The 13,170-nt window shown below is 41.3% G+C and overlaps 2 protein-coding genes across 2 annotated transcripts in view; one reads left to right on the top strand and one right to left on the bottom strand.

Moving 5' to 3' along the window:
• Window positions 1-4,083, top strand: part of LOC126278625 (histidine-rich glycoprotein-like) — a 31,479-nt gene extending 27,396 nt beyond the window's left edge. Inside the window, exon 3 of the mRNA XM_049978864.1 lies at window positions 2,143-4,083. Within this exon, the coding sequence (XP_049834821.1) occupies window positions 2,171-2,449 (279 nt within the window). The 5' untranslated portion in view covers window positions 2,143-2,170 and the 3' untranslated portion in view covers window positions 2,450-4,083. The remainder of the gene's footprint in view (window positions 1-2,142) is intronic.
• A 2,183-nt stretch (window positions 4,084-6,266) lies between these two features.
• Window positions 6,267-13,170, bottom strand: part of LOC126278078 (vacuolar protein sorting-associated protein 51 homolog) — a 106,232-nt gene continuing 99,328 nt past the window's right edge. Inside the window, exons 13-15 of the mRNA XM_049977914.1 lie at window positions 7,004-7,175; window positions 6,776-6,888; window positions 6,267-6,658 (exon numbers count right to left, since the gene is read on the bottom strand). Of these exons, the coding sequence (XP_049833871.1) occupies window positions 6,550-6,658; window positions 6,776-6,888; window positions 7,004-7,175 (394 nt within the window). The 3' untranslated portion in view covers window positions 6,267-6,549. The remainder of the gene's footprint in view (window positions 6,659-6,775; window positions 6,889-7,003; window positions 7,176-13,170) is intronic.

Raw genomic sequence — 13,170 nt, 5'->3', positions numbered from 1 at the left:
GATTGAAGACCTGTCCCTAAGACCTATGAAAACTGCTCCTAGAAGGGGAGCAAGATCTCTCCCACAGTGTATATAGAGCACCCAGTTATCTTATCATTTAGTAGTTTTTAATTCCACTGTCTCTTACCACTATAACTGATATTTTAGTATTTCTAAGAATTGTATTATGAAGAAACAATTTCAGAAGACTGAATTGAGTATTTTAGCATTCTTTCCACCATCCTCTGTTTCAATATAAGTAAGTTCATTGAGCAACTGTGTAGATAATTTTGATCTCTTTACTCCCTCCAGAACTAACAAGAGTTTTACAGCAGATGAGCTGTCGGAATTTTACTTTCACTATTTTACTTTTTTCTATTAATAATAAGTCAAGGACTGAAAAGTTCTGTTAGTTACATGCAGCAGTGTTCATTGTAAAGCTGCATGACAAATGATACTGTGCAGTAAACATAATCATGTATTCAGAGTAACTGTTTTCATTGAAAAGTACCAATATAATATAGTAAGTATTGTAGTAGGAGTCAGGGTGGATGGTGCAACGAAACACTCCAATACAGGTAGCGGTAATGGTGCACAGGATGGCAGGTACGTGGAAACAGGTGGATATCCACTTACATATCATAGAAGTAGAAGAGACATTTATTTATTTATTCCATCAGATACAGAGGCTGTGTTGTTGCAGTCAGGAGCCACGGTTGAACAACAGTCCTGGATTGTAGAGACTTTGCTGAAATTATCATGTGGCCTTCAGAGACAGCCAACTCACAACTCTGCGATGCGGCAGAGTCACATCGTCAGCACTATACTGAGTGAAGAAGCACAACAGCAGGGCCCAGGCAGGGGCACTGGCCAGCATCTGCAGAAGTTGGCCCTGTTGGCTAGTGCAGATGTCCGCTCAGTGCAGGGTACACTCAAGCGTGTGGAGATGAACTGAGGGGCCCCAGTGTAGGCAGCAGTGACAGTGTCCTCCAGTGGTTAAGTGTGCCTACACACAAGGCAAGCCAGCAGCAGCACAGTGTGCTTGCACAAGGCAAACAGCAGCTTGGTGGTTAGTCAGTCCTGGTTAGGAACTAGTTTAGCTCCCCGCAGCATCTTGGTTTAGGTGAAACTCACAGCTCCGCAGCTAGTGGAAACAGTATCTAGTATAGCAGACTGGCTGGTGTGGAGTACCTCTTGTAGCTGGTTGCAGGCAGACACACACAGTGCGTAGCTGAAATGGGCAATATTTGTAGTGGCATGTCTCACCCCTGCTTTGACAGGACAGCATTCTGCATCACACAGACCTCAGTAGAGCCACGCTGCAGGGCTGGGTTTGTGTAGTAATGTCACCACTGAAACAGTCTGGCTTGCATATTTTTGCTGCACCTTTCTGAGTTGGATGTGTGGCCACTTTTGCTACTGTATGGTCTGGTGTTGAGTCTTGCTGTGTCAGCACAGCCAACATGTAAGTTTCTTCTGAAAGATCACCTTACTGGCTCCAGTCTGTCTCACTTCTCTAGCACTAATTGCATCAGCCTGCAATGACACTTCCTGTTAACTCAATTGTGAAGAAAAGAGCCTCAATGGTGCATTACTACTGACAGGCGATACAAATGATTTTGTATAACTGAGGAGACATTAGGTTTTTTTCGTCTGGAAATTATACCTCTGGTATCATTGAAATTTTAAAATACTAGTAATGAAATGTTTTACCAAAGGTTTAGTACTCAGACTCATCACTCATGAACAAATTTCTAACAAATTTAGCCACATGCCAGGTGTGTTGATTTGACAGAGCAGTTCCTGGTAAAGTGAGTTACCCAGATTATGCTAGTAGCTGATGTTTATTGGTTGCTCGCTCTCCTACATTACCTGAAGAAAATGTTGTGGTAGTTTCTTGTTAATACACTGACCTACTAAATTTCTGTGATTAGCTTGTCTTTTCTTAATATATAGCTTGACTTGCTCGAGGTATTTACAGAATATAATGAATGGAGGACTAAAATAATTCATTAATTATAAATGTACTGCGTAGGGAACTTTTAGCACCATATTTTCCACTAATGCTCACAAGTTCATTGGCCTATCTAAAATTAAGATTTGAAAACTACCTTGATAATAACTGGTTTGTATTGTATTGATCTTTTGTGCCTGTTTGTGCAGTTTGCAAATCACAGCCTTCACCGCTGCAATGACGGGAAACGGACACCACTGCCACCACGGTCCACCCCCACCGCCGCATCAGCACTGTCCCCACTGCCCGCATCACGGCCCACCACCTCACCACCACCACCATCACAGCCCACCACCTCACCACCATCACCACGGACCGCCACATCACCACCATGGACCACCGCCGCCGCCGCCACCACCACCACATCATGATCCACACCATCACCATCACCACCATCACGGACCACCACCACCGCCGCTGCATCATCACCACGGACCACCTCACCACCATCACTGAGCTTACCCTAACCTTGTCTAGTGGGTACTAAATGCAAATTTTCATTCCTTCTATCCATCCTCCCTGAAATGTAGGTTATATTCCATAAAAAACCTAATAGTAGGTGTTGCTAATCACACTCTAGAAAAATGTATCTGACAATTCTGTGTAAGATTATGTAATTACTGGATCTTAAGGAAAAGCATAAAGGGAACTTTTTGTAATGCTATTTCATTTCTAAAAATATTGTGTCAGCATAATTGAAAAAAGTGCTAAAACAAACAATCACCCAAAGTTTCCTGTAAAACCAATGCAGATAACAACTAATGTTTTCAATATGTAATTTGTAAATAAACTGCTCTTCACAGTGGTTCACAAATATCGCTTGCATATACTAAGTGCTTATAATCATCAATATTCTTACTGAAATATGATCCTTGTGCATTTGTACCAATTAAATTTGTACAGACCAGCTTAACATAAAAGATTGGTACAGTGTGCATAGCACACAAGTCATATTACCTCCTGCAATCACCAACAATGAAAATATCAAGTTTTTGATAAGGTAACTGAGATCATGTTCCAACTTATATAATACTGTACATGGTATATGATGGTGTACAACCAATGATAATATCTTGTATGTGACTACATGCCACAATGAATTAAATTAATAATGAAAATACAACAAATAATTTTAAAAAATACATATGTCTCAAATGAAAGACACTTCACAATGACTACATCTGATTCCAACAAACTTTTTTTTTTAATTTTATAACACTGTGTATCAAAACATTTGGAATTTGATTTGTCACAAAGAAATAAGAAGAAAAGCTTATACCAATATGGAACTGGGAACGCTCAGTGTGTGTTTTGATACATCTAGGACACATTGTTCATGACTGCTATTTAGAACATTTCTAATGAAGGCTTTTAGAGGAGAACTGCAACCATTTCTCACTTAGAAGACATTAGGGTTTCCACATGTTCCAATTTTGTAGGGATCGTCTCTCCTACATGAGTATAATGGGACACCCTCAAGTTCCTATTTTTCTGGTTTACTTATACAGTTTCACTTTCTTTATGTCATAATTTTTAATTTCATATTCTTAATTTTATCATCTTATTCTTGTTAGCCAAAGTCATTATGTGTAAAACACACAAGGGAGCAGCAAAACAATGAGTTTCAAAGTCAACTGTTTTGCTGCCTCATTCTCATAATAGTTAGTGTTGAAGAGGCAGTTGTTTATGTGATGTGACCGAGTGGAGGTGTAGTGACACTTTGTGTGCTATTGCTGTTCCGTAAGAGCAAACCATGATTAATATTAAGGTGATTTTGAGGTTTTAAAATGATCAGTAGATTAATTGAAAATGCAAATAGCAGTAGCAGTCAGTGTAGTAATGACAATTATGTCAGTCAGAATGAAAACTGAAAGAAAAAATGGAAAGAATGAGCTCATTTTGTAATGAATGGTTAGAAGATAAACACTTTAAAAGTTGGTTAGCTAAAAGGGACAGAAAACTGTACAGTGTGTACTGCTTCCTTTTCAATAAAAAGTAAGGGTATTGAGTCTATAAGAAAGTTTTTGTTGTGAAAGAAACATAAAATTTGTGTACAATTAATGTTCAAAAGTAAAGTGATTGCAATTTTTTTGGGTGTAAAACATTCTTCTACTGACAATGAAGTTTCTACAGCCAAACTACACTTGTATATCATGGGGTTATGCATAATTGTAGTTATCTTGATACTGATTGTGAAATTAAGCTTGGAAGTGCAATTTCAAAGTTAAGTCCAAAACTTTGTTGTGGGCATTCAAAACGCAAGATGCTGGTACAAAGGTATTGGCTCTACATTTGGTAGAAGTAATAGAAAATGAATTAAAAGATGGCACATTTTTTTCTGGTTCAACAGATGCCTCTAATAAAGGTAATTTCCTGTATCAATAAAATATTTTTCTGGGATATCTGGTATGAAGGAGAGATTGCAAAGCTTCTATGAGTATAGCAACAATACAGCTGATGCTATTTTCATAAAACTTAAATTAATTTTAGATGTTCACAGATTTGAAGTCTCTAATATATCAAGTTTTGGTGCAAACAGTGCAGCAGTGAACTATGGAAAATAGCACTCATTTTTTCCAAAATTTTGAACTGAAGCTAATTGTAACTGCAATTTTATGAATAATAGACAAAAATTCAACATTGAGAGAATAGTATTGAATGTCTTCAATGAGTTCTCATCTTCTAGTAAGAAAATACGTAAGCTAAAAAAAAGTTGGAGTTTATTGAATGAGGATATTAAACTTTGTAACAACATACTTTGTACTCCTCTGCAAAGGTTCATATCCATCTTGACTGTACAATAATGCAGAAACTATCACTGTGCCTCAATCTCTCATGAATGCTAGGAGAGAGAGAGAGAGAGAGAGAGAGAGAGAGAGAGAGAGAGAGAGAGAGGTAGCCACTTTTAAAATAACAGTACTTCCTATCATGCCAGGCAGTGTTAATCAGCAGTTTAGTAATGTTAAATACAGTCACTGCTAGAAATGAATAAAAAGCCTGCACCCAGATTCCAGGAGTGGAAAAGACCACTTCTTGCCCACCCTCCCAATCCTGCACCCATTGCGGATACCTGCAGTGGTAAGTCCAGAACAGTACACTAAGAGCAGCAACAACACACAGTACAGATAACACTGGAACTCTTTTAGTTTTTCTATGATGCAGCATCAGTCTTGCAAGTACCAAAGGCTTCCTAAAGGTCAGTAAGCAGGAGAGTATTTAGCCAGGAATGCCTGCAGTTTAAGGTGGAATCATGAACAGTTGTAAATTTACATATACAGGGTAGGGCAAATAAAAGTGGCCTGGATAAATGAATACATTTTGAAACCATTTGTTTCAGCATTAATAGAGGATGGAAAGACTTACAGTTAATTCAAATAGGATGGAGCAACTACAAATAGAGATGGCTCAACCTTGGAGCACACAGTCCTCATGCCTGATAGAACTGTTAGCAGGGATCAGTCTCGTTGTGGGCCTAGCTGGCTACCCTGATCGCCTGAACTGTCAGTGTGCAGTTACTTCATGTGGGGAGCCCTCAAGTCTAAGATGTATCATAACAAACATCAGTGTTCAAGAACTGGCAGAACATTATAGCAGTCCAGCTTCAATCTTCCTTCGGCAACTTGCTGACCAGGGCCCAAAAGTGCCAAGTGGTCACTTTCAACACCTAAAATAGTCACGTTAGTACTGTTTCCTTTTCTCTGCTGTGTTTCTCTGTACCCTGGTGCTCTGTTCTCTGGGCCACGTTTATTTGCACGACCCTGTATAAAAGTCACAGCCAAAGTGAAAATTTTCTCTAAGTGTCAAAAAATTATTCTAGCAAAATTCAGGAATTTAGTCTCATTGTGTTGAACCTGTAAGTTGATGCCAATTGAGGAACAAATGTATTTAATGATGTCAGTTTAACTCTTAACAACACAAAGCCAACGTTGTTCTGACTGACTAGGCACCACAGCACTATTATATCATTTTTCAAGCAAACAAAATGCAGAAGGTGGAAATTAATATTGTGTACTGAAACTGAAATAATAGTCTGATTATGACAATGTGGTGAAGTGACAGGCATATGGTGTTTATTAATGTACATATTCTCTGGAATTACTGTTTTCTCTCCTAAATTTTTTTTAAAAAAACCATAAACTAAGTGGGTCCACAGTAAAAAAGAAAAAAAAAAAAAACAGGAAAGGGTATACAGGATAAACATTGTGACTAGGTGTGACACTTGTTGAAGGACTGATGCAACATAAGGGACACATTATGACACTGTTCAACAAAATTGAATGTCTTATGTGAATTTCTTTATTATTTTATGAAAAAGAGAACAGAGAACAAAACTTTGGCACCGACAATTTGGTAGCAACGTATCAGAAAAACACTCTTAAGCCAGGTCCTGCAACAAATATTGTTTAGCTCTGCCCTGTGTTCAATATACAAACAACTATCAGCAGAAAAATAAATATTTTACATTTGTTTGTTGTGTAGCATTTAAAAAATGCTACGCACCATAGTGGAATGGTAACAAAGAAGTAATCTCAATTCACTTTCTGAACACAATAGGATTAACCTCTTTCACAAATAATCTCTACAACACTTGGTTCCATGAGAACTGGGTCCAAACAACGATGGACTGTGCTGCTTAAAATATCATCCAAAAGACGATGCACTAAGCTGAAACAGATAGAGAAATATTGAACTTGCTTTGAGTAATGGCTGACAATATTCCAAACGTACTTTTTGCGACATTTAATCAAATTTAATTTTTAAAAAATGAAAGTGAATACTTACTTTTCATCAGTAACAAAACGCCAGAGATAAAGTTGTAAGTAATGAGTATCAACTTGTATTTGTTGAAGCCCATACCGGCTAAATGTTCTTAACCGAACACATTCTAGGAAAGTCTGGAAAAAATAGGTAAATTAACCATTTAACTTCGCAAGCATTTATATTTTTATTAAAGATGTCACAGCACTAAAGGAAACAAACTAGTAGTTTGTATCACATATGGATTCTTACCTTGAGACTTATTTTTATGATGCCAGTTAGTATAGAAACTTTTGAAAAATCAACAGATGAGAAGATTTCTATACGTTCTGAGAACAATTTTTGTATGTTAGTTACAATACTTGATTCTAGCTGGCTAGGGGCATATGACGACCAATTGGACCGATGCCTTGAAAGACTGACACTGGAAAATGAAATAAGAAAACAATACATTTAGTACAAAGAGACAAGAATTTATAGAAAACACAATACAAATACATTACACCAGAAGAACAGCTTTAACCTGAGAAGTAGCAGAAAGACAGGTAACATTTTATTGGATTATTACTTCACTGAGGAAAACAACTATTAAAAGTAGTATAACAGTCACTTGTTCCATACTTTGGTTATAATGTGTAAATAAATGCAAATAAGCAACAGAAACAACTAAACAGTGTCTAATTCCATGACTAAATGTAACTTTGACATGTGGCAAAAAATACTGTATATAGGCCTTTAAATATGTCTGCTTGTGTCTGTGTATGTATGGATGGATGTGTGTGTGTGTGTGTGTGTGTGTGTGTGTGTGTGTGTGTGTGTGCGCGAGTATATACCTATCCTTTTTTCCCCCAAGGTAAGTCTTTCCGCTCCCGGGATTGGAATGACTCCTTACCCTCTCCCTTAAAACCCACATCCTTACACAAACACACACACAGAATTTGGTAAGTCTTGGAAAAAAGTAATTCTGTGTGTGTGTTTGTGTGTTTTGTTCATGTGCCTGTCTGCCGGCGCTTTCCCGCTTGGTAAGTCTTGGAAGTAATTCTGTGTGTGTGTTTTGTGGTGTGTTTTGTTCATGTGCCTGTCTGCCAGCGCTTTCCCGCTTGGTAAGTCTTGGAATCTTTGTTTTTAATATATTTTTCCCATGTGGAAGTATATAAAGAAACTTCCACATGGGGAAAATATACCAGCTGTTCATAGCATCCTCCTACAGGCCAACCGCAAATTAGAACAGCATGCCACCCTCCACCTCAAAAAAGTATCCAATCTCCTGGTTTCACACCTCCGGAAAGGCAACTCACTCACCCTCCACAACCTTTCCAACAAACCTCAAGCGCCTCTCATTGCACACAGACCCAGTCTCTCCCATCTACTCAATCTCCCACTTCCAGCTCCACTCCCCCCAACACCTCAAAATTCTAGTCAACACAATCTGGAACCACAACACCCCAATTCAGTAGTTAACCTTTCCTCCAAACCTCTCTCCCAATCCGAAACCTCCATCCTATCCAAAGGCCTCACCTTCAGCCCCACTCCCAGATTCAACCAAACTGCCCTTGTCAAAGATTTACTGTCCTACACTCATAGTCTCTGCTGGAAATATCACTTTGCCACGAAGAAAAATAATCCTGATCCCACTCCTAATGATCCGACTCCACAAGACACTATCCAAATTGTACCCTGCCTGGAACAGTTCCATCCTCCATCACAGTGGGACCCACCTCCTCTTCCTCAAAATCACCCTCTCCAAACCTTCCAGGAATTTCTCACTTCCAGCCTTGCCTCTCAATCTTTCTTGAAAAACCTTAATCCTACTCCCAACATCACCACAGCCGAAGCCCAGGCTATCCGTGATCTGAAAGCTGACCGATCCATCATCATTCTTCCGGCTGACAAGGGTTCCACGACCGTGGTACTTAATTGTCGGGAGTATGTGGCTGAGGGACTGCGTCAGCTTTCAGACAACTCTACATACAAAGTTTGCCAAGGTAATCCCATTCCTGATGTCCAGGTGGAGCTTCAAGGAATCCTCAGAACCTTAGGCCCCCTACAAAATCTTTCACCTGACTCCATCAAACTACTGACCCCACCAACACCTCGCACTCCTACCTTCTACCTACTTCCTAAAATTCACAAACCCAAATATCCTGGCCGCCCCATTGTTGCTGGTTACCAAGCCCCCACAGAACGTATCTCTGCCTACGTAGATCAACACCTTCAACCCATTACACGCAGTCTCCCATCCTTCATCAAAGACACCAACCACTTTCTCGAACACCTGGAATCCTTACCCAGTCTGTTACCCCCGGAAACCATCCTTGTCACCATTGATGCCACTTCCCTATACACAAATATCCCGCACGTCCAGGGCCTCGCTGCAATGGAGCACTTCCTTTCATGCCGATCACCTGCCACCCTACCTAAAACATCTTTCCTCATCACCTTAGCCAGCTTCATCCTGACCCACAACTTCTTCACTTTTGAAGGCCAGACATACCAACAATTAAAGGGAAAAGCCATGGGTACCAGGATGGCCCCCTCATATGCCAACCTATTTATGGGTCGCTTAGAGGAAGCCTTCTTGGTTACCCAAGCCTGCCAACCCAAAGTTTGGTACAGATTTATTGATGATATCTTCATGATCTGGACTCACAGTGAAGAACAACTCCAGAATTTCCTCTCCAACCTCAACTCCTTTGGTTCCATCAGATTCACCTGGTCCTACTCCAAATCCCATGCCACTTTCCTTGACGTTGACCTCCATCTGTCCAATGGCCAGCTTCACACATCCGTCCACATCAAACCCACCAACAAGCAACAGTACCTCCATTATGACAGCTGCTACCCATTCCATATCAAACGGTCCCTTCCCTAGAGCCTAGGCCTTCGTGGCAATCGAATCTGCTCCAGTCCTGAATCCCTGGAGCATTACACCAACAACCTGAAAACAGCTTTCGCATCCCGCAACTACCCTCCCGACCTGGTACAGAAATAAATAACCAGAGCCATTTCCTCATCGCCTCAAACCCAGAACCTCTCACAGAAGAACCCCAAAACTGCCCCACTTGTGACAGGATACTTCCCGGGACTGGATCAGACTCTGAATGTGACTCTCCAGCAGGGATACGACTTCCTAAAATCCTGCCCCGAAATTAGATCCATCCTTCATGAAATCCTCCCCACTCCACCGAGAGTGTCTTTCCGCCGTAGGTAGAAGGTAGGAGTGCGAGGTGTTGGTGGGGTCAGTAGTTTGATGGAGTCAGGTGAAAGGTTTTGTAGGGGGCCTAAGGTTCTGAGGATTCCTTGAAGCTCCGCCTGGACATCAGGAATGGGATTACCTTGGCAAACTTTGTATGTAGAGTTGTCTGAAAGCTGACGCAGTCCCTCAGCCACATACTCCCGATAATCAAGTACCACGGTCGTGGAACCCTTGTCAGCCGGAAGAATGATGATGGATCGGTCAGCTTTCAGATCACGGATAGCCTGGTCTTCGGCTGTGGTGATGTTGGGAGTAAGATTAAGGTTTTTCAAGAAAGATTGAGAGGCAAGGCTGGAAGTGAGAAATTCCTGGAAGGTTTGGAGAGGGTGATTTTGAGGAAGAGGAGATGGGTCCCGCTGTGACGGAGGACGGAACTGTTCCTGGCAGGGTTCAATTTGGATAGTGTCTTGGGGAGTTGGATCATTAGGAGTGGGATCAGGATTATTTTTCTTCGTGGCAAAGTGATATTTCCAGCAGAGACTACGAGTGTAGGACAGTAAATCTTTGACAAGGGCAGTTTGGTTGAATCTCGGAGTGGGGATGAAGGTGAGGCCTTTGGATAGGACGGAGGTTTCGGATTGGGAGAGAGGTTTGGAGGAAAGGTTAACTACTGAATCATAATTATTAGCTGCTAGAGCACTTACAGCAAACTCCCAGAAACCACATCTCTCTTAGAAAGTAGTCACATTCAAACCATATTAGGAGCTGAAAGCTTATGTATCAGATTCCATGAAGTCCAGAATGAATTTGACTACAAACTACCATGGATAAAGGTAAATGGGGTCGATGGACTTAGATAATATTAACTGGATGTTTCTACAAACCATCACAATTAGACAAAGTGGACATAGAGGCATTAAAAAAAAATGTATTCACAAATGTGGATACTTCTCTACCAATGCTTCACCACTGCACACACAAATGAATGAAATTGAAACGAGCATCCTTGGTACCAAATAACAACTGAGGCTAGTCTGAGTGAATAAGTTACCAGGCATTAATAGAATTTATTTTTGATTTTACGCTAAATACTTTGTGAAATAAGCCCTTTTCCCGTGTTATATCTTTCAAGAATATTTGTCATGGTGAATAGTTCATTGTTCTCATGACCTGAGATGAGAGATGGTGATTGCACTTGTGGCATTGATAGGTCATATCGACCATGAATAACATAATCTTTGGGACGCAGATGGTTCATCAGAGCCGCCATGTTAATTCAGTCTGTTCTTGTACCTTGTATTGTGTGCACGTGTATGATCATTGTCAAAACATGTGTATGTGCAGATATAAATGGAGACAGTTTATTCTGCTACGCTACTCGTATCCTGTTCCCATACTGGTGATCCTGAACTTTCTACGTCTTCTGCAACTTCCACGCTGGGTGTTGTAAATCAACAGGTTATACACACACTGCCATGGCCACCTCACCCAATGCTTTTTTCAAAGATTTAGAAGCACAACAACGATCACCAGACCTCTTCATTCCTTTGCCAACGACCGGTTCTACATTAATTCACAGCGTTTTGTGATCTCCAGCCATGTTAACCTCAAATTTTGTCGCTCTTCAATGGTCGGGTGCCACGCCGCTAACACAAACAGTGGACTCGGGTTTCGTGTCGCCAGACTACGCTCACCAACATGTGAAGTGTGAAGTGCATAATATTCAGAACTGTGTACTTACTGATCAATCATATAATGCTCAAAGCGATCTACATTCGCACGGATACTTTGACTCTCAACGGGCTGCAACAACAGTTACTGTTGCGCCGTGTGCAGCATCGCCATTATTGCAAAATGCACCTGGCCACTATCAAATGTGACCTGTTCCGGTTTTGCCTCATTGGCAAACTAATCAAGAACATTCTAGTGCGCACATTTCTCAATGCTCACCCCCCAAACTGGTTGCTCAAGTTTTCAACCATGTTGGTTCAAGTGCATCATTCAGTGTTTCGCCTTCCAATGGCGTCTTACCACACCGATGTGACTTCTCACAAGTTCCACCAGTCAGTTGTATTGCGACCTCACGGGGCGTCTTTTTAATGTGCAAGGAGAACTTAAACTTAAGTAATACTAGTTACCGCCCCCCCCCCCCCCCCTGCCCACCACCGCACTCGCAGAGGGGGCTGGTTCTGGCGGGGTGAACAACTTTCGACATCATTGTCAAAGACAGTCTGCAAACTGTTTCGTTATACTGACTCAAATCAGCATTTGTGGAACCTGACACCCCTCTGCTGGCTCAGTCTGATTCTCCTAATGACTCTCCTGCCAGTCTCCCTTCCGCCATGGTGTCCGACAATGTTTTTCCCCTGGCCACCATGCCGATCTGTTCACCCGATGCCTCCCCGTCACCTTTCGTGGGTTTCTCAGAGACGTCAACCTCCACCCTCTGTGTGGGTTGTGCTGCTACCTCATTGACTACGGAGACACCCTCTCTCATAGTCACCCTGTTCTGCAACGTACCCCAACACCATGTGGACGACATTTCAATCGTCGCTCGTGACTGCCGAGTTCTCATACTACTCACAGACACCGCGGCCTCGCTACCCAACGACCAGTTAAACATCAGTGTTGTGCACAGCCTAACCCTCCTTCACGAGTGCGACCCGACAACAATTCACACCTTCACCTCACTGGACGGCTCGATTAGCATCCTGGCTTGTCGGAACTATCTTACACAATCTTACACAAACAAGCACACAGGCATTCAAATACACCATTGCATACATCAAGAAGCACCTCATGTCAATGATTTAAATTATTAAAATACTGTGTCAAGAAGACACAAAAACCTTGTAACATACCCAAGAGAATATCATGGACTGTCGGTGACAGCACAACATGCAATCTTACGAGGGTCGGTCAAAAAGTAATGCCTCCCATTTTTTTTCTACTTAAAAAAATTAAGTTAAGTGAAAAATTTGAATTTGGCGCCATTCCTCAAACCTTCTTCTGAAATCCAATGCAGTAGTAACTTTCTGTGTCAACAGGTGGCAGCACAGCAGAAGTTTGTAAGATGGCCGACATCGATGTTCGTTTGAGACAGCGTTGTGTGATTGAATTCTTGAATGCAGAAGGTGAAACGCCCATACGCATTCATGAAAGACTGAAGAAGGTGTATGGTGTTGTGACAGTGGATGTCAGCACTGTTAGACGATGGGTTCGT

Source organism: Schistocerca gregaria, chromosome 6 (assembly GCF_023897955.1).
Source record: "Schistocerca gregaria isolate iqSchGreg1 chromosome 6, iqSchGreg1.2, whole genome shotgun sequence".
Classification (NCBI taxonomy): Eukaryota; Metazoa; Arthropoda; class Insecta; order Orthoptera; family Acrididae; genus Schistocerca; species Schistocerca gregaria.
This window is presented reverse-complemented; position numbering and strand designations above follow the sequence as displayed.